This window comes from Choristoneura fumiferana, chromosome 18, assembly GCF_025370935.1.
Source record: "Choristoneura fumiferana chromosome 18, NRCan_CFum_1, whole genome shotgun sequence".
Classification (NCBI taxonomy): domain Eukaryota; kingdom Metazoa; phylum Arthropoda; class Insecta; order Lepidoptera; family Tortricidae; genus Choristoneura; species Choristoneura fumiferana.
In genome coordinates, this window is record NC_133489.1 from 8,466,826 (window position 1) to 8,494,707 (window position 27,882).

A 27,882-nucleotide genomic window follows, 5' to 3' on the forward strand; every position below is an offset into this window, starting at 1 on the left:
CACTTTGGATTCGATGAGAAATAAAATCACCCCCACTTTTCGTCTGGGAGATACTGTATAATTTTTTTTTTTAAATTTTTATTGTACCATTTTGCCGGCATAGTTTACATATATTTCGTGCAAAATTACAGCGTTCTAGCATTGATAGTCCCTGAGCAAAGCAGCGGATGGACAGACAGACAGACAGACATTTCGAAACTATAAGGGTTCCGTAGCCAAAATGGCATAACCGGCTTTATAAGTTGATCTCTGATCAATAATCAAATAGCTTTTACCTGATATTGATTCAATGTTGCTGTCAATTTTTTAAATAAAATTTGATCAATATGCAGGTTCAAAAAAGGGTAACTATGAAAAATAAGTATTCTACCTCACACTATAGATGTAGACGAGAAAAATATTCATCACCAATTTACGTTTACTTTACCTTAATTTTTTTATTTTGTTTACTTACTTCTGTTCCGGCGTCGTTAACATTACGGGGCTTACTCATGTAAAATTACGGCTTTCTAGCATTACAAGTCACAATTCTAGCATTACAGTCTCTAACGTAAGCCGGACGGACATGGTGAAACTATCCTTCCTTGTAAGACTACGGAACCCTAGAAAACGCGCTACCGTCGCGCATTCCTAAAATGCGCGTCGGCGGCGCGTTTATAAAACGCGCTGGGCAATGGTCCTAATTCATGGGCACAGAGTCTAATATCCTTATCTACTTTTCTCTTTGTTTATATTTTCAGTGTGTTTTGTTTTGTATAATTATTTTTCATTAATAATTCGTGTATTTTATTGGTAGCTTTAGTATTTATTGTGGAGAAAATGGGAACTATCCTGCAGTTGACGATGACACTGGAAGCAATGACGATGGGCCCGCAGCTCGGAGTGTTCTCTATGGGAATCCTGATGCCATGGGTCGATGCTACCGTAAGTTTACTTTCGTTAACTATATAAGTTAGATATCAGTGGTTATCCCTGACTTTGTCTGCTAAGAACTCGTTCATTGTGCGTCCTCATAAACTGTAAAATTTTCCAGTAGACGAGTACTTATAATAAAATCATAAATTAAAAAAATCAAAAAACCCGACTGCCTTAAAAATACTAAAAAGAAGAAAACAAGTCTAGTGGGCTAGAACTTTGTTAAGTAGCTAACTTAAAGTTCAACAGTCGGGAGAGAGTAGAGCGTCACTATTTAAATGGGTCCCGACTGTTGAACTTTAAGTTAGCTACTTAACAAAGTTCTAGCCCACTAGACTTGTTTTCTTATTTTTAGTACTTTTTAAGGCAGTCGGGTTTTTTGATTTTTTTAATTTATGATTTTATTTCCCACTTTTCTGTGAAAATGGTATATTAAAACGATTATTAACTATATATATATTTAGAATGGGCTAATTATAAGCTTTCATTTGATACCCCACTAGGTAGCTACCCGATAGGTTTGAATAAAAAACATTTTTTGAATACTTACAATTTGGCGCCAAAAATCCGCCATTTTGATTTTTCAAGAATTTCATGTACCCAGTGTCACTCGCGTCATCAAGTCGAATCTAATGACGTATCATTTATCAAAATCGGTTCAGCCATTGAGTAGTTACGAGAGGACATAGTAATAGACATACGTACATACGCGCCAAACACATAACCCTCCTTCTTCGCAGTCGGGTATAAACTAGGTATCCTAACTAATAACTTCATACAAAAAACTAAATAAAACTATCCCCATAGTAATGGCTCGTGCTGAGGCACTGACTCCAAACTGGTAGAAAAATATTTTTGTGGTTTTCGTAGGTTTGTGTTGTGTAATTTCGGACGATTTTATTTATCACAATATCAGTTCTACCTAGAAGGTAAACGTCCGAGTGCTCGACGCGCTAATACCCAATAAACGACACCCTGCTGTCATTTCTATAGCTAATAACAAGATTAAAGATGCCAACTATTGGGACAGTGACGAGCACTCGTACGCACGTTTACCTTATTACAATTTGTATTTACGCTACCATACCAACCTTAGCTTAGAACTTTTTTTTTTTTTTTTTTATACAGTATAGGCTTGCGTTTGGCCACAATCACGCCTGATGGAAAGCGAGGATGAGGCCTACGATGGAGCACGCTTGCCTAGTAAATGCTCATTCACCCTAGACTTGAAGGCGGCCAAATTGTAGTGTTCAGGAAACACAGTCGCAGGCAGGGAATTCCACTCTTTTGCTGTGCGATTGATGAAGGAAGAGCGAAAACGCTTTGTGCGGATTTTTGGAATACTGACAACGTAAGGGTGGAGACCCCGCCTACTTCTGGTCGACCTGTGGAAGAAAGGAGCAGGTGGAATAAGGTCGTGCAATTCCGAAGCACATTCTCCGAAATGTAGCCTGTAGAATACCGACAGGGAAGTCACTCTTCTGCGATGACGAAGGCTCTGACGACAAAAATCCGCATCGCAGGTGACGCCGATGAGCCTCTTCGCTCGCTGTTCTACCGAATCCAAAGCAGCTAGCTGATATTCAGCAGAACCGTCCCAAAGGTGGCAGCAATACTCCATGCAGGATCGGACTTGGGCTCGGTAAAGACCAATGAGCTGGTCCGTAGTGAAGTATCGCCTAACCTTGGATAGGATACCAAGCTTTTTCGCAGCGGTTTTTGCCAAGGATTCGATGTAACTCCCAAAGTTCAGTTTAGCTGAGAGTTCTAAACCAAGGAGCTGAAGGTGGTCAGATATTGGTACAGGCAGACCTCGAAAGGTTGGAGTTAGATTAAATGCACTACGTTTTGCCGAAAATAAACACGCCTGGGTTTTAGAGGCATTGAAACCGACTAAATTGGCTTCGCCCCAATCGGACACTGCCTGAAGAGTTCGGTTCAAATTACCTATCATAGCCTCTCTGAGAACGTTGGTATCCGAACCACTCGCTGGAGCATCGGACAAATATCTTTCCGACACTGTGCTGTCATCGGCATATCCAAAATACCGGGATATACCAACAGGTCATTTATGTGCAGCAAGAATAGAGTGGCAGAAAGCACTGATCCCTGAGGAACACCAGCATTAATGTCCATAGGATCGGACGAACAGCCATCGATCACAACCCTAAAAGACCTACCCCGCAGGAAGTCAGCTATCCAGGTGCACAAGCCAGCAGGAATCCCATAAGAAGGGAGTTTACCCACAAGACCATCGTGCCAAACCCTGTCGAAAGCCTTCGAGACGTCCAGAGAGACAGCAAGAGCCTCTCCGTGCTTCTCAATGGCCTGTCCCCACAAATGTGTTGCGTAAATTAGAAGGTCACCAGTGGATCTACCCCGACGAAAACCATATTGATGGTCACTAAGGAGATCACTGGCTTCCAGGTACGCAAGGAGACGGTTGTTTAATACACGCTCCATGGTCTTGCAGAGAATAGAGGTGATAGCAATTGGTCTATAATCGGCAGGGTTGGCACGACTACCTTTCTTCGGTACGGGCTGGACATTCGCAACCTTCCAGGACTCGGGGACTCTACCTTGGTTCAGAGAGAGGCGATACAGGCGTGTTAGGACAGGAGACAGTTCAGGAGCGCAGGTCCGCAAAACAATGGCTGGGATGCCGTCAGGACCACTCGCCTTGTTCACGTCTAGTGCGCGAAGCACTTTGAGGACCTCGTTCTGGCGAATACACACTTTACCCATTGTATGTTCGCAACGAGGTACGCTTGGAGGTGACTGGTGTGTAGCATCTAGACGTGAATTCTCTGCAAAAAGAGAGGCAAACAAATCGGCCTTCTCCTTAGCAGAGTGCGCGAGCGACCCATCGGGTTTCAGCAGTGGCGGAAGTGACGGGCGGCAAAAATTCGCTTCAACTGATTTGGCTAAGGACCAGAATGCTTTGCTCCCAGAGGGAAAAGAAGCAAGTCTGGCGCCAATGCGGCCAACGACCGACTGAATCCGAAATAAAATATTTTAATTACCTATGATTAAATTTCAGTTCAATAGATTTGAACATTTCACAAATTAAACATTTCAGAAAATCCGTCAGTACATTAAAGTTGCTATTACCACTTTTTTTGAAGTGACCGCTTAATAAATTGCAACCTATTAAACCTAAAATAGTTTTCATTACAATAACAATACACGTATGTATTTCGCAGGGCGCTCTAATAGGCGGGGCCAGTGGTCTAATAACCATGGCTGCATGGTGCCTTACGGCTCAAATGGCAATCGCTCGAGGAGAGATCACGCACGCACACAAACCTCTCACGACGGCAGGCTGCACCTACAATTACACTGTCGTTGAGGTTGTCACTGAAAACTACTATCATGTAAGTACCTATTTAAGTATTTAATTAGTGGGTTTGAATTTGAAATAAAGCATAAGTATTTTTTTATGAAAATAAAAACATGACTGCTCTACTATGACACAGCACTAATACGAAATATATTTTGTTAAAAAATACGTACTTATCGTCAGTAGCGTTTTAAAAAAACTTCTAGTTTCATAGAGATCGATTATTAAAACATCTGTAAAATTTTCTTTGAAAATGTAAGAATACACGGTAAGGTAAACGTACCGGTGCTCGTCACTGTCCCAATAGTTGGTATCTTTTATCTTAATAGTAGTTATTAGAAATAGAGATGACAGCAGGATGTGGTCTATTGGGCATTAGCGTGTCGAGTACTCAGACGTTTTTCTAACTGTCGAGTTAAGATTTTAAGTTGCTAAAATCTTACATTATTTAACTGTTGTATAATAGTTATTTATGTGGCTGGTGCATAATGAGAGGCATTAAAGTACGAGTGTGGTTTTATGAAACGAGCCGAAGGCGAGTTTCATAATAAGATCACACGATTGTTTTAATGCCTAATTATGTATAGCCGCATACATAACTTTATCTACATGCATATCATAAGTTTTCTATAATATGTTCAGATATGGCCTGTATTTTGACTTTGACTTTGACTTTGACTTTGACTTTGACTTTGACTTTGACTTTGACTTTGACTTTGACTTGACTTTGACTTTGACTGAATAATAATTATTATCTACATGCATGTCATAAGTTTTCTACAATATGTACAGATATGCATTGTTAAAAAAAGTATTACCGATACTTTAATGTAAACATTAAGATGCACCCGCAGATATCAGGTTTCTTAATAAAGGCCATTTGATAGTCGTTTCTGAACATATAATAGAGAAGTTATGATATGCATGTAGATAAAATACTATTGAAATACAAATAGAAGACTAAAAAATAATTATAATCTATTCGAAGCTTTGACTAAAGATTTTGTAAGAATACACGGATTATCACCCTTTTTCGAACGATGTTTTCACAAGTGTATGATTAAAAGAAAACCGATATTTTTAAGACCAGATTTTGGGAACTGAGAATTTAAGTGGGCCAATCCTGTTCAACCAATTAAATGTACATAGAGGGTTCAGATGGTGATAACGGATGGTAAGATTGGATTGGTTCAGCGCTTATAATACTGAGAGAAGACGGACACTCTTGTTCATAATTCTTTCTTTTCTCAGTGAGGAGGTAAACCCGATTCTCCGCGTGTCCTACATGTGGTACACTCTAGCTGGCATGCTGGTTACTATTGGGGTAGGCGCGATAATATCGCGCGTGAATCGCGCGCGCGGTATCACTCATATTACGCCCGCGCCGCGACTGTTGGCACCACAGCTACGTAAGCTGTATAAGGAGCCCCCGCATCCAAGCGAAGAACCGTATATTAGAGCTTTTGGGAACAACAAGGTCAGTTAAACTGGATTTTTTTTCATAAATCTTAAGAATTTTATCATCATCAGCCGAAAGTCGTCCACTGTTGAAAGTCCTTCCCATTAGAACACCTATGATAAGCAGCAGTGATCAATTACTTTCATATTTTTTTAGGGTTGAGCTTGAGTAGCCTTCCATCCCATCCCAGCCTATATACGTCCCACTGCTGGGCACAGGCCTCCTCTCAGAACAAGAGGGCTTGGGCCATAGTTCCCACGCGGGCCCAGTGCGGATTGGGAACTTCACACACACCATTGAATTGCTTCGCAGATTTGTGCAGGTTTCCTCACGATGTTTTCCTTCACCGCAAAGCTCGTGGTAAATTTCAAATGTAATTCCGCACATGAGTAGCCTTAAAGGCAAAAAATACTCAGCCCTTGCTTTTGTTTACTTTTTCCTTCAGATTATTTTTTAACTTCTTACATTCGTTCTTGAAAAAAATACTTAATCCAAATACACTTTTGATATGCTTGTAACCATAGTTGTAGGCGTAATAATATCATCCATGAATGATATGTGCGACATCAACAACGTACTGAACACGTAAATTTTGTATTTTGTTGTTTTAGGAAGCCAACCCGGTGACAACTGCTATAAACATGAAGTCGATCTCCGAATGCGAGGAAGTCAGCTGAGTTGAGGGGGATTAAGTAGACCTGTATAATTTTAAGCGTTGTTTGAAAATAAATTATTTCCATATTTTTTGTTTATCGGTATATGAATAATTTCCCATGTCCCCATTGAATTTGTAATTTAAATTTCAGCGTTGGATTGGATTACATTTAAATCCAGGCGTTCTTAGGTATCTAAATACTAGATTGTCTGAAACAGAAAAAACAAACATAAGATTCAAAAAAGGCTTTCAGTTGCACCGGTCAGGATTCGAAATCACGTCTCCTGGATATGCGCGCCAAGTATCCTACCAACTGCAGAAGGGGGCTCATTACCAATTCGCTCGAAATTTCGATCGCTTGCGCCTATGCCAATACTGCCAATAGTGGCGCACCTGAAAAACTTTCGTTTTAACAAATCTTAGACTTTGCCACAGAATATATAATAGTACTGACGTACAGAATGGCCACGCTCCGCCCCGCACCGGTTCGAGTTACCCAATCCCTCAAGCGCAGATTGCAGGAAAACCGCAGGAAAGTAGTCGCACGGCACTAAGTTCGGGAGCAATAACTTTGCGAAATGGTGATATACTGTGCATTGTATGGGTGTTTGTCAACAGCCAAAGATAAGAAAAGGAATTTTTTTCGATTTCCGAAGGACGAAAAAACTAGGTTGGTACCTAACCAAGTTTAATTAGCAACATGTACAATGTACTTAGGTATTAGGTAACTGAGGAAAAAATCAATACCTAGGTTTAAAAGTGTGCACCTATAATGTATAAATAGACGTCTTATATTAGTACGTAGGTATTTGTAAAATTGATTTGTTAATTCTTTCCTATCAATATATATCTTATCTACACAGGAATACTGAGTTATATAAGTAAATTGTCTAAAGTTCGCGATTAATACATGAAATAACTAATTAGGTACCGAATAATTCGTTCAAGTTTGTAGTCATATATTTATTGTAATGTAAAATAATAATGCTTAAATACATAGACAGACACATTTGAAAGTAGGTTTAAATAAAAACATAAGATTCAAAAAAGGCTTTCAGTTGCACCGGTCAGGATTCGAAATCACGTCTCCTGGATATGCGCGCCAAGTATCCTACCAACTGCAGAAGGGGGCTCATTACCAATTCACTCGAAATTTCGATCGCTTGCGCCTATGCCAATACTGCCAATAGTGGCGCATTTTGTACTTTCGTGGCAAATCTTAGACTTTGTTGAACAAACGTAGTGCTGATAAAAACAAGTAACAAAAATGTCTTAAATGTTTTCAAACTCAACTTCATCAAACGAAGCCGGGAGTGGAAACAAGTACGTCATCACCTTCTTAAGATACTTGACACCTAGTCAAGGTTCAAGAATTGTAACCGGAGGTCTATTTTAAGAGAGGAAATCAGCAATTTGTCGATTAAAATAGCCTCTATGAGCAGTGCACAAAAATCGCGGGCGTCAATTGAAAGATTACAGGCGTAAAAGACATTACAAACCTTCATACCATTACATGGACTCCTTGGGAACAGAACTATAGCATCCAGAAGAATAAGCAACAAAAATAGATTTCAAAATGGAGGCGGATCTCATAGATGTCTCAGAAGTTAGGAAATCATTCCAGCATTTCACGTGGACTGACTATTCTGTGTTCGTTTTTATGTTAGCCATATGTACTGGAATCGGATTGTATTTTGGCTGTGTGCAAAAACAGAAATCTACGCAAGACTACTTAATGGGAGGCAGACATATGAACGTAGTGCCGGTTACGTTTTCTTTGGTTGCCAGGTAAGTCTTATTATTACTGTTATGCGGCCTATTATACAAAAAACCCTTAACAGTGCAGAGTGGCTCGGGAGACGTGAGCACGACCAACCCTACCGGATTGAGTTAGTTAAGACTACTATATCGTAGGTACCAGTATTAGTGACATTACCGTTATTTTTTAAAATGTTCTAAATAAACAGTTTTTAATTATTTACTTGCTAAGTGCAAAGTCACTCTGCACACTTTGAAAGTGTTGGAGTTTTACTTTAATATGATTGTGAATGATCCATTATCAATAACTCACGTCTCCCAAATCACCCAGTGTTATAATTAATTAATTTAGAATTAATGATTGTCTACTTTAATTTTTGTCGAAAGTTGTTCCCTTGCTGCAGTCTCACATTCGTAAATTTACAAGTATTTCTTTTAGTTTTATTTCAGGGATATCGATATTGGGCACACCAACAGAACTCTACATTTACGGGACCGCATACATTTTTTCTCTGATTGGTGCTTGTTTAATGTCTATTATTATCTCCTTTACTTTTATGCCAGTACTACATGATCTACAGGTAACATCAGCTTATGAGGTAAGTACTATAGATATGTATTTTATTTTTAAACCCTAACTGTATTTAATTCCAATTTTTGCCTTTGTCAATCTATTGTCTCCCTGTATTTTTATTTGTATCGATGTGTGGTGTTCAATTAAGAATTTGTATTTTTATTTTTGTTCTCAGTATTTGGAGCTTCGCTATGATAAGCGACTAAGATTATTTGGCTCAGTAATTTTTAGTATGTTTACGGTGAGTTCAAAAAGATTCAAACGAAATAGATACTGTCAGATTGTGGAAACTCTTCCACAACTGCGAAGGTTCGCAGGTCTGGGTCTGCCTTCATCACAGTATAAATAAATATAGCAGGCTATAATATACACATATAGCAAGTATTTTATCATAACAACTACAAATCTGTTTTGAGCTAAAATATAGTTGACTACACTGTACTAGCAGTTAGAACAACTAGTTACCTTAGAGTTGACCTGGTACGGTAAGTGGCAACTTTACCTAAATGTGTAAACTACTGATGGTATAGTTCACTTTTGTGTATGTTTGGTATTTAAATAAAATGCAACAAACAGAACGATGAGAAAAAATATTTGCTTCTAAATCTTTCTGGACAAATAAACACCATAAAGTGACTTGTCTAAGGAATTTAGTCGTAAGTTTTTTTAATGATTACAGATGGCGTGGTTGCCTATTGTGATTTACGTACCGGCATTAGCATTTAATCAAGGTAAGTTGTTCCATTAGAATTTCACTAATAATAGATAATGTACAAAACTATTTGAAATAACTAAACTTACCATAAATTTTATTTTAGTGACCGGTGTCAACATTCACATTGTGAGTCCCGTTGTATGTTTCGTGTGTATATTCTATACCTCACTGGTAAGATTTCATCACTCTTTTTAACCACTTTCTTATTAATTTTCACTTATGGCCTGTTTCATCAGTCTCTAGAAGTTGAATACTTACTTTGTGGGGCTGTCATCTGTGATCTCTGCGATGCCGCCACGGTTTATTCGAACAAAACAAACAGAGACGGCATTACAACTGCCAGTCACTTAAAATACCAGTAACTTAACAGCTTAACAGCGTGGTGAAACAGGTCATAAAATAATTAGTCTGTGATTGATTTTAATTTATATTTTAAGGGAGGATTGAAGGCAGTTGTCTGGACAGATGTGATACAAACTATAGTGATGTCTGGTGCTATGCTTTTGGTTATGGTTAAAGGAACAATGATTGTTGGAGGCTTCGACGAAGTCATGCGAAGAAACTGGAATACAGGGCGAATAGAAATGCCATCGTTAGTAAATAATCAGTATATTACAGGGTGATACTGCAATGGAGACGCAAATCAGTTTAGTGCAATATACTGGTGCCGTTGCTTCCTCTATTTGCTTAATACTTGTAATACCCATCATCACCATCACTTTTGAATGGTTCAATAAATTCGATTTTTAAATAGGTATGCAGATTTTAAATCATACAATAGGTATATTCTTAAAAAAAGTGTGAAGAAAAGGGGCGAAAATGTGAGTTCTGGTGATCTTCTCCGATTGTATGCAAAAGGCCACTGGAAACTATTTTCGCTTTAATGTATACAAGTCGTTTACTACCAATACGTGAACCATGAATACTACTGAAGTGTTAATCCATAGCTCACGATTAAAAGAAAAAACAGACAGTAATTAGTTATTGCTGCGAAACGCTAGCCTAGCCTAGAATGAACTGAGTTGGTCAGCACAGCATTGATCCTGGTCAAGTCGTCCAAATCACCCTATATTTGAAGTAATTTAGTATAAAAGAAAAAAGATAAAATAGGTGTTTTGGGTTGCACGAACAATTTTAGCAATCTGGGGCAGGCTCATCAAGAGCATCGTTTTTCCATACTAATATATCATTAGTGTAATGTTGATTTGTAAATTTTGATCGATTGCTTTATTTCAGATTAAGCTTCGATTTGACCGAAAGGCATACGATTTGGTCAGTCTCAATAGGGTCATTGTTTTACTGGATTGGCAATATAGCTGTCAATCAATTAATGATGCAGCGATACCTTTCTTTACCTGATCTTAAGACCTCAAAAAGGTATGTGAATTTCATTCAATTTCCTTGCCTCAGTTCGTTATCAAATTAATCGCAATACATCGCTCTTTGTTTGTATTTCATCATATATATCACTGTTTTTTTTCTCAGAACAAGTTTTAATGCAAGCTTTTCTACTGATTTTCTTGCTGTGTACTTTCCATATTTCAATTCAACTTGATCGCTAATAAGTTAAATCCGACTGAATAAACCAAAATTGATTGGAAGTCAAAAAAAAATTTGCAAAACATCTTTCCTTTCAGAGCAGTTTGGTGGTTTCTCGGGGGGATCACGCTAATATTGTTGACGTGTGCGTATAGTGGAATGTTGGCGTTTGCCAGATACTTCGACTGTGACCCATTGGACTCTAAACTAGCTTTAGCAAAGGATCAAATCTTACCGTTACTTGTAATGGACATTCTTGGAGAATGGAATGGTTTGCCTGGAATCTTTGTTGCTGGAGTATTTAGTGCTGCGCTAAGGTCAGTTTATTGCTACTAGAGTGTGAGCGAATGTTATGTTATTTACTCTTTCATGTTCAAACGGTTAAACGAATCTCAATGAAATTTGGTATGTAGATAAATGAATATTTTAAATAACACGTACGTTATTTTGATCCCGATATTTCCATGGATTCTTCAAATCTCAACTGCTAAGTCTAGAGACGTGAAATTATTTCCAGCTCGATCGCGGACAGTAGGTACCATTATCTTCAAAAAAAAAGTGACATGAATTAGCAATATCGGTTTTCTAATGGTTTGAGAGAGATTTTCAGTTCTATTTTTGCCGCTGCCTACCGAATGCCTCGTGCTTGCGGTAGTTGCGGTTTTTCGAAAATGCAGGTGTCCAATAACATGCGGTAATTTTAGTAAATAAATGATGACAAATTTTATTTCCTTTTCTGTTTACAGTTCCTTATCGTCTGGACTCAATTCAATGGCCGCTGTTGTGTTAGAAGACTTTTGGAAACCTTTTTTTAGGACGTTGTCGCACAAGGAGACGCAGATACTTATACGTGCCGTTGTAGTTGTAATTGGTTGTGTCTGTGTGGGTACGTGTTATAATTTAATTAACTTTTAGATTATCTACCTACTACCAGCTCATGAAATATGGTCATGACTGATCCAATTTCTCCGCTATGAAACCGGAATACTTAGGTACTTAAAATACTTTAAATGAAAAAAAAATTTTAGGTCTCGTATTCGTTGTTGAAAGACTGGGAGCGGTTCTGCAGTTGACGATGAGCCTATCATCAGCATCAATGGGTCCACTAGCTGGAGTGTTTCTAATGGGTATATTTTTCCCATTTATTGATTCAACTGTAAGTATTTTGCATAAACAATCTATACCTACAACATTCAAACTTGTAGTACGAGTAAGATAGACATTTATTTACCGGTCACTATATGTTACTCTATCAATATCACTGTCTTTAACAGTTAATGAATGCTATTGCCGTAAAATATTTTTTCCATTTTTTTTTGATAACGCATGATGTCTAATTTCAGTTTTATTTATTCAGGTACTTGGTCATGTATATATCTCTGTTCAAGTATTATCTCGTAGTCGCGAGTTAATTGTCTAGTCTGATTAAAGTCAGGTACAGTACGAGTAGGTACGTGCAAAAAAAAATAATTTTTTTAAGGTCCGCAAAATATGTCAGTGTGTTGTTCCGAAAATTTAAGGCCAATGATACAATTTTATCACAAATCATTATAAAAAAAGAAAAATGCATGAATGAAATTATGTCTGTTTTCCACAGAGTGCTCTAACTGGAGGTGTAATCGGTTTATCCAGTGCGTGGTGGGTAGCAGCGCAAGCGCAGCTAGCTCAAGCCAGAGGCGCTCTGAGATTTGAAGAAAAACCTAGATTCATACACAATTGCACTTACTCGTTCCCCGAAAAACTAATTCTGAATCGAGACGATAGGTCAGTCGTAATAATATTGTGGTATCATAGTAATCATCATCATATCAGCCGTAGGACGTCCACTGCCCATCCGCGTTCTCCATTCGAGAACTTTCGGCCTCAACGGCCATCTGTTCTCTGTGCTATTGCTAATATGGCCATGCTACTTATATGGTATTTTAGTACCTAATACGACCTATTCACTCGTCCTAACCACTTGAAAGTATGTAGGTACAGTGTATTTCACTGCGTAAAGGATTAGGCACGATTATACTTAAGCGTAACACACGCCTAGATAAAATGTGGAGTGTACAAATGCACTTCACTTTGGTAGCACAAAAACCTATTAAGTAACATACATTAAGTTTCATTTGTTTTGACATCTCTTGGAAGAGATTTCTATAAAACAACAGAAAATTTAAATATTTTAATTTTTACTAGCCATTTGTTCAAAAATACTTTTCGGGGATTTGTCACTTTTCGTGAGGAACTTATAATGACTGCACGGTGCTCAATTTTCGTGATATGCGTTGATAATTCACACATAATGACCTTTATCGTCGGATAACACGACATTTTTTTCTTTTAATTATTTACTTTTTAAATCGTCTTTATAGTGGCCAGTACCGCTAACACATATGCAACTTTAAAGTACCTTAGGCTTAGAACTTTTCAGCCGCCCCTCGTATTATTCATACAAATATCTGCCCCGGCCGGGAATCGAACCCGGGACCTCAAACTTCGTAGTCAGGTTCTCTAACCACTTGGCCATCCAGTCGTCAAACCAGTCGGATTGACTTGGCAATCGCACTAAATAATCTAATTTAATATGTATTACTTGTGAGATACATTGTGTTTTCATGCGATGGCCAAGTCAATCTATATATTTAAAGCATAAAAGATGTTTTATATTCATATGGTCACTAATAAGATGTTGTAAGGCTAGCTAATGTAGGGACTGAACAAATTAACCGACTGGTATTACATGGATCTCACAACTTTTTACGGTAGAATAGAACTAAGTTGCAATACTTTCGCAGGTGGTAGGACCTTGTGCAAGGTCCGCCCGGATTGCTACCACCATCTTGCTCGCTAATCCTGCCGTGAAGCAGCAGTGCTTGCACTGTTGTGTTTCGGCGTGGAGAGTAAGACAGCCGGTGAAATTACTGGCACCTGAGGTATTCCATCTTAGGCCTCTAGGTTGGCAACGCATCTGCAATACCCCTGGCGTTGCAGATGTTTATGGGCGGTGGTGATCTCTTACCATCAGACCCACTTGCTCGTTTGCCATCCAGTCGAATAAAAAAAAAAACTTGGTTTTTTATAAGTTATAATTTGTTTTTTATTGGTTTAAATTAATCACAAACGCGATTAATTTAATCTAAGTTGTCTATTGTAGGCGCATCTTGATACTAGTGTTAACTAGCCTGTCACAGAAACCCTTATTGGAGTAATACACAGTTAAATAACATTTGGCAACAATTTTTCTTAAGAGAAGTCTCTTCGTTCCATTCTCCATACAAACGTAGTCCCGGTCTCATTTGAAAACTAGGCAACAGAAATAGATGAAATTTTGTAAGTATGGACTAGACGTAATTATCTATGCCTGTGTTTTTTTCAGATTTTCATATAAATGTGTAATATCAGTATTACAGGAGCTCAAAAGTCGACAAAAAAGATGTCAACTTTGCACGAGAATTACAGACTAATAAAGCATTTTTACAAAAATCGAAAAAACTACAGCCATAGAAAATATAATGAATATCTAGATTGTAAGATATCATTGATTTCTGTGCTATACTTTTCGTATAATATGAGGACAACGAAACCCAAAATTCAACCGCCCAAATCTTGAAAAGCCTACAGCTATCTCGATATAAATTACGGACGTCGTTGCGGAAGGCAGGTTTTGCAGGTGGTAAGGACCTTGTGCAAGGTCCGCCCGGATTGCTACCACCACCTTGCTCGCTAATCCTGCCGTGAAGCAGCAGTGCTTGCACTGTTGTGTTTCGGCGTCGAGAGTAAGACGGCCGGTGAAATTACTGGCACTTGAGGTATCCCATCTTAGGCCTCTAGGTTGACAACGCATCTGCAATACCCCTGGTGTTGCAGATGTCTATGGGCGGTGGTGATCTCTTACCATCAGGAGACCCACTTGCTCGTTTGCCATCCAGTCGAATAAAAAAAAAGGCATGGGGGGACGGCTGCGAGCGCTTATGTCACGAGCGATAAAGACAGCAATATCCCAAACGAATACCTAACGCGGCCGCGCGGCCGGCAGGGAAACTTCTCTTAAAAGGGCAATGCATTGCCTCCGTTACCCTATAAGTTTCTTTTTGTTTTTAGCGAGGTGGCATACTTGTACAGAATATCTTATTTCTGGTACACAGCCTTCGGATGCATCGTAACAATAATTGTAGCTTGTCTAGTTAATATAATACCACGTGACAAGAAAGCAAAATCTTCCAATGAATTAAGGCTCTACGCTCCATTCTTAAGAAAATGGATAGCAAAGAAATATCAGGTAATTATGAAGTAATTTACCTAATAATTCAGTAAATAAATCCCATTAAGGTGTTATTTTATCAGATTAGCGGCTTTTATCGCTATTGTAATTCAAAATCGTGTTAATTTATCAATTGTTTGCGTCACTACTTGTGTTAAACTCGGAGTCCTAATAATTATACTTCGAAATCGTAACAAATACTTTTTTCTAATTGAATGCTCTCTGAATCTAAATCTGATTCGCTTAGGTCTAGTAATAGATCTTAATCCTGGCTTTAGATTTATAGTTCTTGTTCTATTCAATACGTTTTCAAATTATTGTTCACTTAGATATTTCGTCATTTCAGATAAAAGTAAGCAGCACAGACGTGGAATTGAACAAAAGATAAACTACGTAACAATATTGGTGTAAGGTGTAAATAATAAGTGTTCGATCATTTCATTAACTTGTAATATATGTATGTAGATAAACAAAATATGAAAGAAAAAAACAAATGTCACGATTAATCGAATATACATGTTTTCTTACTCAATACACTTGGTAAATACAGCACTTATTTAGAAAGGATAATTTCTTGCCGTGTTCACTCGGAAAATACCAGACCTGAAAAAGAAATTAAAATATTTGTTAAATCGAATTGAAATATGCATTTAGCTACTTACCTACTCCTACTTTTGCTAAGCCGATCTACTGTAATTAAAGAAAACTATTGCAATAAGTACTCACTGTTGTTTATTCAAGTCGCCATTGCCCATGGGGTGGAGATTACCATTACATCTATCCCTTGTAGCATCTCTTTGTGTTTCACATTCATTGGCAAGCAGATGGTTATATTTGACGGTAGCTGCCATGTACTCATGGGCTCTTGAGTGAGAGCAAGTATTGAGCCAGCAACCAGGCATGCTTGAGCCACCGTTGGGATAATGGTCGGAGTGACCACAGGGGTCAGAGTATCCGTACATGGCGGTGTTGGTGTGCATCACTTCGACGTAGCGAGCGTCAGTTGGTACGATGCGGTTACGGTCACTGCCCCACAGAGGACCAGCGGGGTCAAGAGCTAGAAACATAAGGATGCTTAATGACTGTGCCTGTTTCAATCTCAGCAGAATCTAAAAATGCTAACTGCTATTAACCTCCTTCAAAAAATTTAATTAGTATGTTCTCAAGTGAGAAATTTTTTAATCTTTAATAAGACGGAGGTGGCGGGACGCATTCAGAAACGACTGGCAAAACTTAGCTGCCGACAGAGGAAGTTGGAAATCCGAGGGAGAGGCCTTTGCCCAGCAGTGGGACATAGAAAATGGCTAATAAAAAAATAAGAATTTTATCCAAAAGGAATGAAATGAAATAGTATAATATTTTCGTTAAGCTGGGGTAAAATCGGTGTTATAAATAGTGCCTACCTATCAATATGCAGCATTGATAAATCAATCACTAGAACACAGGCCATTAAATTCAGGAACTTATTATGATACGGACTGGCAGTAGATTTTTTTTAAACAAATTGAGTAAATTACCTGTAATCCTCTTGATCTGTCCCAAAAGTTCCCGACCGGCATTACCGACCAAATGTCCTCCGAGACTGAATCCAATCAGCTGGACTTTGTCGAATGAAAGCCCAAAATTGTTGTTAAGCCAGTTAATAAACTGTCCCAGGCCTCTGCCAACTTCAGCTACTCCGTTCTTGGCTGTAACGTATCGTCGGTTTGCGAGACGACTCCAATCCAGGACAATGACATTTACGTCACCACTCTGAAGAAATGCTGAAAGAGTGTACGTTATGAAGTAAACATTTAGCTATTTTAGTAGACTGCAATGTTGTAAGAAAATATTTTGTTCATTATCGATAGATGGCGAGTAATAATAATTGTGTTAATTCCCTAATTATTTACTTTCTTGAAAAGTCTCATTGAAGTACATCTTTAGCAATATCAATAGATACATATTAGGTATTAGAACTAGCATTCCTTCTTAACATCATAAATGCTAAATGCTTCAATTTTACATTTGCTTTATCTGTCACTTGGTCGTTTATCTTTGCTACACCGACACAGACATAATATACTTATATATATTATACCTATACATAAAAATAGATTAATTCCTATCCTACCTTCGGTTAACGCTTTACTCATGGTGTTACTGCCATCTCCATTCCACCCGTGAGCAAGAACGACAGTCTCCTTTCTTGCGTCGAAATTGGAGTTGGATACGCTATTAACATCTCCAATAACCAGAATTTGAGCTGAGTTGGGATTGGCTCTGAAGTCAAGAAAATAGTTATTCTTATTTATGTAATTATTACTTATAACCATAATATCACTCTTATCTCTGCTTATGGGGGGTATCGATAATGATAACATGTGCATGAAATTAAATCCCTTATTGATATGATGTTTTAAGCTCTCGCAATTCTCACTTATAGTTATAGGTAATTAATACCACTCGGGGTTTAATCACGTCTATCTAGATAATACGTCTATCTGGATAATACGTCTATCTATGCGTCTATAAAACCTATAAAACCTAATTACCTATGCACTCGTAGACGTTTCGATCACACTGCTGACACTGCAGTGGCCGTTGTCACTAGTAGACTTTCTCTATTAGTAATAATACATTGTATTGTAGCTTCCACAATCTATTTTAATTTTTAAACTCACTTTTTGTCTGTCCCTGACTGAATGCTCCTCTCATCCACTCAAAGGTTGACTGGTAGAGATCCTTTAAAGGGATAAGTTCGCCTTTGTACCTACATAATTATATCTCAATGTTTGTCAAATGTGTTTGTTTCCTTATTTTATACAATAAAGAGTTTACATCCATACATGATACTCTTTGACTGGAACGTAGGCTATCACTTTCGTTAAGGCAGGCAAGTTTTTCAAACTACCCGCACTTCTATATATTCAAGGCAGAAAGATTGTTGTCTCGATTTCATGCACGACTATGCCTTAATAAAAGCGTGGTTATTGGAAGAGAGAGTTATTACTTATAAGTTTAGATTGCGAACCGGGTATTGTTGTTGTGTCATATTAATATGTCGCAGAGACACTGTTATTTTGCACGGTAGTAGACGCAGCATAGTGAGGTAGCTTGTTCCAACTCACCTAGTAAACAACCAGTAACCATTGTTGGCGGGGTTGCGCGCGTACTCTGAGATGAAAGCTTCGTCGACGGGTTCTAAAGTGTCCACTAGATGGAGTATGTTGTCGCCATCGCCGGGAAAGAAGAAGTATCTGTCTCCATCCTTATAACCCTCACTGGGGTCTTTGATCACGCTCGCAGAAGCAACTGAAAAAAATATAAATGTAATGGGTATGTACACTATAAACGCACTTTCAAAAGTAAAAACTTATGGACTTAAAATTTTAAATTACATTTCACTACTAAATCTATATTTAACATCCATAATTAAATGGTATTTTAAATACGCAGCAAAAAAATTTAGGGCCGTTTGCGAGGTGTAACCTAACTGGTTCCATTCCATCACTGGAAACGGTAATATTTAGAAAGTAGAATAGAAATATATCAAATATTAACTAAATAATTAACCTGCTATAGCGAAAGATGTCAAGACAAACCACTTCATTTTGATGAAAGCCGACACCAATTATGATTAGTCTATTGGTGCTTCATAGTTTTATTGTAGTTAGCTGTAGTACATTATTAATTAGATTATCTTGAAACTAATCATGATAAATATTAGGTGAAAATGACGATAATTGTTTTCATTTGACGTTATGGGTCTGAAAACGGGGAATTTTGCTATGATAACGTTATCATGTGTTTATCGTGGTGGTGAGATCAATAACCGTCTTGTAGGTACGTTAGCACAATCAAACAAACATACTCATAATGTTTTTCGAAGTCGAAAATATTCCGGTTCCGCTGAAAAGCCATATGATATCATCATCCATATTATTCGTATCGTATTTTTGTTAACCGACTTCAAAAAAAGGAGGTTATCTGTAACATTTCTTAAATAAAAGATTGTCTTCAGTCTTCGGATGTCTATATTGTCCAGTTTTCTTAATATTTAAATTAGTTTATACAATAAAGCGTGTGTCGGCTGGGAGGGACCGGTTGCAAGAGGCAGCTGTCAAACTCACTTTTTTCAAAGTGACAGTTCGTTTAGAAACTATAACACATTATTCTCCTTTAAAGGAAATAGTAGATTGATAACCAAGGGTGGAAAGTGACCCATTTCACCCGAGATATTTCTGGCGGTCGAACGAAGTGAGAGCGCAAATAGTTCGAGGGGAAATGGGTAATTTCACCCGAGTTAGACTCTTACTTTCATTTTGACTGTGAGGAAAGTAAAATACTACAAAAAAATGAGAATAATAATAAATTGAATTTACTTACATCCAACCTCCAACGGTACCTATTCGACCTGGCCACTTGCCAAGGCCGACTACCTATATAAAAAAATCGAGTTGGTGACGACCAAGGAGCTCTTATATAAAACTGGAGGTTGAACGCCGAACAAAGAAGTTTGACCTTTATTACTTATTTATATATATTCCATCTCTTTCTTTCACATTTCACGAATGACTTCCATCTCTTTCTTAATCTAACTAAAGAAAGAGATGGAATATGTTCGTGAAGTAATAAAGATCAAATTTCTTGTTTCAAACGGATGTTCGCCGTTCAACCTCCAGTGTTGTATATAAGCTCCTTGGTCACGACGTGTATCTAGATGGCCATGCCGAAACGTGAAAAAAAAGTGTCATTGACGTAACTCAATTATCTTCGACACCATGGCTAATCGAAAAATTAAAAAAAAAATACTTTCCACCGTAGAGATGTAAACGCAATTTTCCACAGGAGAGATGAAAAAGAATTAATTATAACTACAAGCATTAAGTTATATTTTTTTTACAAATACAGATTTACTGTTTTATAAATGAAACAGCTAAAATGAATTAAATTGTTACTTATATTATAACACTTTACACTTGTATAGAAGACTACGTTATAGTTAATTAAATTAAATTTAGTAATTTAAATTGTTACTTATACCACTATACACTTTATAGATGACTAAGGTCTTCATCCTCTCTATCCCCTCATAAAATTTACAAAACAAAAATAAAGTTATTCTACTTATTCATTTAGACACAGCTAAGTTATTCAACTACACTTGTACAACTATCAAATTTCACAATATGGACACAGTTTAACTTATAAATTTATACAAGTACTCATTCGACCAAGTAAGACCACTCACTGGTGCTGACCTCACTTTGATGGAGCACCAAGCCAAGCTAAGGAGATCTATGTAAAGAGGTTCTGTTATAAATTACATTATTCTTATCAGCTACGTTACGAGTATATGCTCTGTTACCATTACAGCTAATTATTTTACCTTCTAGCCATATATTATTATTTGGTTCTTTTTTAAACCAAATAGTCTAGCCCTCCTGAAACGGTCTTTTAAATCTACTAGTTTTAAAGGAGAATGATGTGTTATAGTTTTTCTTGTAGTTATCCTACCGACTGCGCCATGTAACATTTCTTAAATAAAAGATTGTGTTCAGTCTTCGGATGTTTATATTTTCCAGTTTTCTTAATATTTAAATTAGTTTATACAATAAAGCGTGTGTCGGCTGGGAGGGACCGGTTGCAAGAGGCAGCTGTCAAACTCACTTTTTTCAAAGTGACAGTTCTTTTAGAAACTATAACACATTATCTATTCGGTTGTATTTTTTTTTAATGTTCGTCTAGGAGTGCTTTCAATTAGGTCCCATAAGCACCAAATCAGGATCTGATGATTGGATCCTAAGGAAATCGAGAGAACTCTTCAAATGTTGTAGGGACACCTATGGTAATTTTGATATATTTAGTAGGAACTCGTGCATTTGCTCCTGAAAATCATCATTTGGTGATGTGGAACTAATGATGAAGACCACAGTTGACCATCGGAGTTACTACTCAATAACAAGTATTTCATGGGTTGAATTCCAATTACTTTAACACAGTTGCTAAGCAATTTATACTCCTCGTAATGCATATGGTGAAATGGAATGGGTGGTGAAGCACCAGGACTCCTCAATAAAGGAAGTCTCTGCATCGGAAAAAGCAATCTTTTGTAAAAGGTGACGAGCAGTTGACATGAAACTATTGTATCTTAGATTATTTACACTAAAAAGGGAACAAACAATTTTAGAACAAAAAATTGAACCGACTACAAAAACCATGAAAATAATTTTCTACCAGTCTGAAGTCGGTGCCACAGCACGAGCCAGCAGGAGTGATTGAAACCCAATATGTAGTGCGCCGCTGAGTTAGGCGACTACCTATAGGTCCACTCCTGCTGGCTCGTGCTGAGGCACCGACTTCAGTCTGGTAGGAAATTATTTTATGGTTTTTGTAGTCGGTTCAATTTTTATTCTAAAGTTTTTATGTAAGTTAAGAACTAGACCGATGAGGCAAATAAATATAATGTTATTAAGTAGCGACACATATCGGAAGGCGCCGCTTGGGTAGGCCCTCCAAGAGTGCATTGATGATCTAATAAAGTCGTAGGATCAGTCGTTGTGGCCCTCTTAGAGGTAGGCCTTTTCAGCAGTGGCCATCATCCGGCTGGCAGCGAAGGTCATGATAACCCGGTTTTCACCACGAGCGGAGTGGACTCATTAATGACACAGTTTAACTTACATCGACCAACTTCATGGAGGTCCGGTGTAACTACTTTTATGCAGCCGATCGTTGTACGTTAAATTAAGTAAGTAAGTAATTACTTAATGAGTCTGTCCGCTCGCGGTCGAAACCGGGCTTAAGATAGTATGTATCTTAGACTCTTCTTCTTTGTCAAGTAGCTCTTGGCAGAGCGGTCGTGGTCACACTGAGGCGTCCGCGGTATGGTAGAGGCAGATACAGCTCTCAGTACGATCTCCCGCCATACCCTTCTGTTGGCAGACTGTCTGGCACAGACACTTCTTACAGACAGACAGATCTTAGACTACGAATGCGATTAAATGATTAAATAGATATGGAATTGACAATCATTCCATGTACCTATAGGTAAACCTATTTAAAAGAGTAAAAAAAACCGGCCAAGAGAATGTCGGACACGCCCGAAATAGAGTTCCGTAGCCATTAGGAAAAAAATAAGTAATATTTTTCTAAGGATTTCGTATTGTTGTATAGAATATTTTATACCTTAGGCTGCTATTTACTCTTAAACTACTAATAATTCTCAAGAAAATCAAAGGTTACATTATTAAGGGGCACATATTTCACGTCTTAAAATCAATAAATGAGAGTTTAAATGAAACTTCTAATGTTAATTCAACGAATATTTGGTCAAGGCAAGACGATCTTCTCTTACTCTCATGTTCCAAGACCTCTGGATTAATTTCTACTTGTATCATCTTCGATGAGCGCCTCGCGGCGGTCTATTATACTAACAAAATATTATTTTTAAACAATGGTTACCCAATAAATTAATAAATAAACAAGCAAACAAACCTTTTGGTTGTAGCAAAAGTTATTCAAACATAAATTCATCAATAGCCGTATTCGTCGTTTTTTGGTCGTGTACCTACGCACGCCACCTGTGATAATAATTAGTTTTAAAGTGCTATTACTTATTCTGTGATAAAAATATTATCTTCGGATGCACGGATGCAGGTGATCTCAGTTAGTAAACTCTATTGTAGGTTTTCCTTGCCTCGTCCCTATACATATTAACTATATAACTAATATCAGCTGTTAGAATAAAACATTTTCTATAATAATCAAATCAGAATCTGTTTTTATCGCACTTGATTACAACAGATTTCAGCCATCAATAAAATAGTTTGATTAAGGCGACCGAGTCGCTTAGCAACGGCTAGTTATGTCGTTTGGTTTGCGATTTTAATGATGTTTTATAAAAGCTTCGATAATATAATATAGTGACTGTCTTATATAACAGTAATTAGGGGTTCTTGGATGTTGGACATGCTTTACTAAATAATTAAAATTAACAATAATTAATAACTTTAATAATAACTACAATCACCGTACAACATGCATAAGAAGAATATATTTATCTTTAATTTAACTGACATTGGCCCAAGCCTTATGGCCGCCATTAAGAGGAATAAATAATAAATAATATAATATAGTGACTGTCTTATATAACAGTAATTAGGGGTTCTTGGATGTTGGACATGCTTTACTAAATAATTAAAATTAACAATAATTAATAACTTTAATAATAATAACAGAGAAAGTAGCGGGTGTGCTGGATCGTACTTGACCCGAAATCTTTACAATTGCCACTTTTAGGTCGGGAGGCGGTGCTTTTTCGAAAAAACTTTAAACTCGAATAATTCCAAACTATTGAATTTCGTCCCTTGGTTGACTGGGTCAAAAACATTGAAAATAAGCTCTAGAATAACCCCTTACAAGGAATAGGTCCAATTACCAGTCACCCTGTATTGTATTTACTACAGTTAATTAATTACGTAACTACAGGAAGCGATTTAAAAAATATTTTATCTCGAAATGGTTTTCAATTTACTAGAATAAAATATACATTTAAAAAATATATACAACCCCAATTAAGCCTTAAATTTTCGTACCTTTTTTAGCCCACCCGGCACGTCGCCTAATCCCTCTACTCCATATTAAGTAGCCGAATTAGGTATGTAACAATAATAATTGTATAATACAATACTGTTATTATTTTGATACTATTTGTGTTGGAGAATAATTACCCGACCTTAATAAGGTGGTATAAATAAGAATTACTTCAGCTTAAAATGCTGATAATTTGCATTTAGATTTTAAAACGATATTATCGGAATTAATCATGCGAAACCAACTGATTAAATACTTATGGCGCTGTGCATTATCATCTTGAAAACATCAGACCATACATTCCACACAAATTACCGGGTGTGGCCTGTAATATGAGCAAATAATTAAACCATAGATCATACTCCTCAAACTGAACAACATTAGTTCAGCGACTTTTAAAAATAATTAGCTTTTTAATCTTTATTACACTTTTTTCGCGATTCCAAAGGTCAAAGAATCGAATTACTATAAAATTCCAGAGGAATAATGCATTGTTTGGGAGAAACGTGTCAAAATGGTGTTGTAGAGCGCCTCGTTTTTTTTCCCGTTCTGGCGGTTTACTTTTATATTGTAGATAGAAACTTGCTGTATTTTTTGTGATTAGTATACAGTGTGTTACCGGCAGCAGGCTTTTTTTAAGGGAGATTAAAGTAACGTATTTCTGTAACTTAACCATGACATTAATGTATATGTATGAAAGCTTTGGATTTTTGGATGTTTGTTACGAATTAACTCAAAAACTACTGGACCGATTTAAAAAAATCTTTCACTATTAGAATGCAAAATTATTCCAAAGTGCCATAGGCTATATTTATTAACAGAAAAAATTAGGGTACCGTACTAAAACTACAATAATGTAACTCAAAGTGCAAAAAAAGTTGCCATAAAACATCTTTTATCGCATACGCTGTGGAAACTATTGATTATAGAACAAAAAATGTTTTACGATATTAAAATTCAAGATCAAAATAAAACTTCGCGATACCATATATATATTATTTTAATCGACTGGATGGAAAACGAGCAAGTGGGTCTCTTGATGGTAAGTAATCAACACTGCCCATAAACATCAGAAACACGCGAGCACTGCTGCTTCACGGCAGGATTAGCGAGCAAGATATATGTCCAACTATTGCAGTTTTGTTACTATAACTACTTTTTACATTTTAAAAGTTGACAGAAATGACGACTAAAGTCAGACGATGTTATCCATACCTTTGTATTAATCCTTATCCAAATAAATAATTTTATATTCAAGGCGGTTTCAATACCTGTAGATTACTTTTTGAATTTTTCAAATCTGACATTCTATTCAAAAGATATTACAGGTATTATTATATTGGATATTATTATTTTGCAAGTGGTAGGACCTTGTGCAAGGTCCGCCCGGATTGCTACCACCATCTTGCTCGCTAATCCTGCCGTGAAGCAGCAGTGCTTGCACTGTTGTGTTTCGGCGTGGAGAGTAAGACAACCAGTGAATTTACTGGCACTTTAGGTATCCCATCTTAGGCCAATAGGTTAGCAACGCATCTGCAATCCCCCCGGTGTTGCAGGTGTCTATGGGCGGTGGTGATCTCTTAAAATTCAGACTGAATTTTAGTTTATTAATTATATTAATGTCAGGGTTAAGTTACAGAAATACGTTACTTTAACCTAACTTTAAAAAAGCCTGGCCGCCGGTAACACACTGTATCTAAATATTGTAATGTAATAAATAAGTGCTGTTTTGAAATAAATTATCGAAATACAGAACCACGGCTAAATAAAACTGATAATGTTTGTTCAACCTCGACATTAGCGAAATCATTGATAATGCCGATGGAGCTTAAAAAAATAAATAAAGAATTTGATATCGCATAAATCTTAATCAGGAAAACCTTGTAACACTATTATAATAATATTGAGTTAGGTAAGTACCTATTTTTTGGAGTTTTGGAGAATTGAGCTTTTACTTAACGTCTAATTAGCGATCATGTCATCTTAATCCCACCCTACCTGTCACATTTTACTACGAAAATTGCATTTTTTTCTGTGTCATAAATCGCCAGACCTCCCCCTAAATGTATGACGTAATTTATAGATACCCCTAAGTGGTCATACATAAAACCTTCACCCCCCAAACCTAAATTATTTACAACAAAATTATTAGTACTTTAACCTTATCATATTATATTCTGATAATGATTAAAATCGCGGCTGTCATTTACTTTAAGTCATCTACATGACTGCATTTTTTTTAAACTTAGTAAGATAATAATGAATTATGTCTAATCCTCACTGGTTTTGCTTTTACTTTTATTTTCACTCACTACAATAAAATACATGCAAAATACTATGATTGGTTTTTTGGAGTCTTTTTGTATTTTTAGTGCTGCTGCTTAAGTAGCATAGTAGAAAAAAGCAACCTGAGATATGTATGTATGCATAGGATAAAATCATGCCTGGATTCCTGTCCAGCAGTGGTGTGGGGGTTATAGCACGCAGCACGGATTGCTGAGGACCTGGGTTCGATTCCCAGTGCTGGTCTCTTTTTCTGTTTTTTTTTGTGCATCCATGTCTCAGTTTGTATTTTCGATATGCAAAATACTAACAAATTGTACAACATAGGTAATAAATAAATCTGTCTGCCTGTCTGTCCGTCCGTCCGTATGTCACAGGCATTTTACTCGAAAACTACAAGATGTATATCAATGAAAATTTAGAGTATACAGATGTCTTGTCAAAGCCGCTGTTTAGTTTTATAGTTAAATTACAAAAATACATATTTATAGGGTGGGCACTCCATACACGTAACAGAAATTGAAATTTTTTTTTTAACTCGCATCAACGTGTGGCACATACTTCGGCAGCTCTTTTGAAAAGATAGTAAGGTTTCTCAAAAACTTTTTTGATTAAGTGAAGATTTCCGGAAATAGTCGCTCCCAAAGTAGCAAAAATTGTGTGCCCTCCCCTCTATCTTGTAAACCGTATGACCAAAAAAAAATATGCAGAAAATATGGAAAGGTAACGCTTAATAAATACTTTCAACGAAAATTGGTTTCAACATGATCGGATATATATACCGTTTTTGAGTTACTGCCGAAAAACTGCGCTTCTCAACAAAAGGACGTAAGTGCCGTGAAGATACGCATTTTTTCTGGTAATAGATTTTAAGACTGTAGTAAGTGTTTTAATTGTGTTATTTACATAATATTACTTGATTTTTTTTCGTAATGGCTACGGAACCCTATCTTGGGCGTGTCCGACACGCTCTTGGCCGGTTTTTTATTAATTAATTTGACCCGTTTTATTATATGTACGAAGTACGTACGAGTAAACATGCATTTGAAATTCCCAATACATTTGAATTTAGGTATTGAGATGTTAATTGATATGAGAGAATTAACGTTTTACTATCTTGAAGTGAAAAGGGACAGAATTAGATGATAAAACGAATTAATAAGATAATTTTTAGGGTTCCAGAGCCAAAATGGCAAAAACGGAACCCGTATAGTTTCGTCAAGTCCGTCTGTCTGTCTGTCTGTCCGTCCGTCCGTCCGTATGTCACAGGCATTTTACTTAAAAACTACAAGATGTATTTTAATGAAATTTGGAGTACAGATGTCTTGTCAAAGCTGCTATTTAGTTTTGTAGTTAAATTACAAAAATAAATATTTATAGAGGGGGGCACTCCATACACGTAACAAAAATTGAAAGATTTATTTTTTTAACTCGCATCAACGTGTGGCACATAGTTCGGCAGCTCTTTTGAGGAAATAATCGCTCCCAAAGTAGCAAAAATTGTGCCCCCCCCCTCTATCTTGTAAGCCGTTTGTCCAAAAAATATGCAAAAAATATGGAAAGGTAACGCTTAATAAATACTTTCAACGAAAATTGGTTTCAACATGATCGGATATACCGTTTTTGAGTTATTGCCGAAAAACTGCGCTTCTCAACAAAAGGACGTAAGTGCCGTGAAGATATACTTTTTCTGGTAATAGATTTTAAGACTGTAGTAAGTGTTTTATTTGTGACTAACTGTTGACTGTTGTGTTTATAACTAGAGATGAAACGGATAATGGATTGGCCGGATACCGGTTACCGGATATTCGGCGGGACCGT

General features: G+C 37.0%; 4 protein-coding genes across 5 annotated transcripts in view; 3 read left to right on the forward strand and 1 right to left on the reverse strand.

The window, feature by feature from the left end:
• The window catches only part of LOC141437851 (sodium-coupled monocarboxylate transporter 1-like), a 31,257-nt gene extending 24,793 nt beyond the window's left edge, over positions 1-6,464 (forward strand). The window contains exons 13-14 of the mRNA XM_074101393.1: positions 5,507-5,732; positions 6,326-6,464. Coding sequence (XP_073957494.1) covers positions 5,507-5,732; positions 6,326-6,391 — 292 coding nt within the window. The 3' untranslated portion in view covers positions 6,392-6,464. The remainder of the gene's footprint in view (positions 1-5,506; positions 5,733-6,325) is intronic.
• Positions 777-4,397, forward strand: LOC141438368 (sodium-coupled monocarboxylate transporter 1-like). The gene is made up of 3 exons (XM_074102225.1): positions 777-924; positions 4,119-4,289; positions 4,392-4,397. Exons 1-3 carry the CDS (start codon positions 820-822, stop codon positions 4,395-4,397), a joined length of 282 nt encoding a protein of 93 aa, XP_073958326.1. The 5' UTR covers positions 777-819.
• Positions 6,465-7,670: 1,206 nt separating the features above from the next.
• Positions 7,671-15,717, forward strand: LOC141437853 (sodium-coupled monocarboxylate transporter 1-like). Of its 2 annotated transcripts, XM_074101395.1 has the most exons (13): positions 7,674-8,157; positions 8,567-8,726; positions 8,877-8,942; positions 9,381-9,432; positions 9,520-9,587; positions 9,854-10,008; positions 10,653-10,793; positions 11,054-11,272; positions 11,702-11,841; positions 11,984-12,111; positions 12,553-12,719; positions 15,045-15,222; positions 15,551-15,717. In XM_074101395.1, exons 1-13 carry the CDS (start codon positions 7,946-7,948, stop codon positions 15,590-15,592), a joined length of 1,728 nt encoding a protein of 575 aa, XP_073957496.1. In that variant the 5' UTR covers positions 7,674-7,945; the 3' UTR covers positions 15,593-15,717. The 2 variants fall into 2 exon arrangements, with proteins under 2 accessions (XP_073957498.1, XP_073957496.1); XM_074101397.1 differs by lacking the exons at positions 12,553-12,719; positions 15,551-15,717 and having other exon boundaries at positions 7,671-8,157; positions 15,045-15,226.
• LOC141437861 (endothelial lipase-like) lies at positions 15,637-18,868 on the reverse strand. The gene is made up of 6 exons (XM_074101411.1): positions 18,760-18,868; positions 18,315-18,498; positions 17,318-17,466; positions 16,722-16,967; positions 15,931-16,261; positions 15,637-15,807 (listed from the first exon to the last, which is right to left on the reverse strand). Exons 1-6 carry the CDS (start codon positions 18,794-18,796, stop codon positions 15,762-15,764), a joined length of 993 nt encoding a protein of 330 aa, XP_073957512.1. The 5' UTR covers positions 18,797-18,868; the 3' UTR covers positions 15,637-15,761.
• Positions 18,869-27,882: the final 9,014 nt, after the last annotated feature.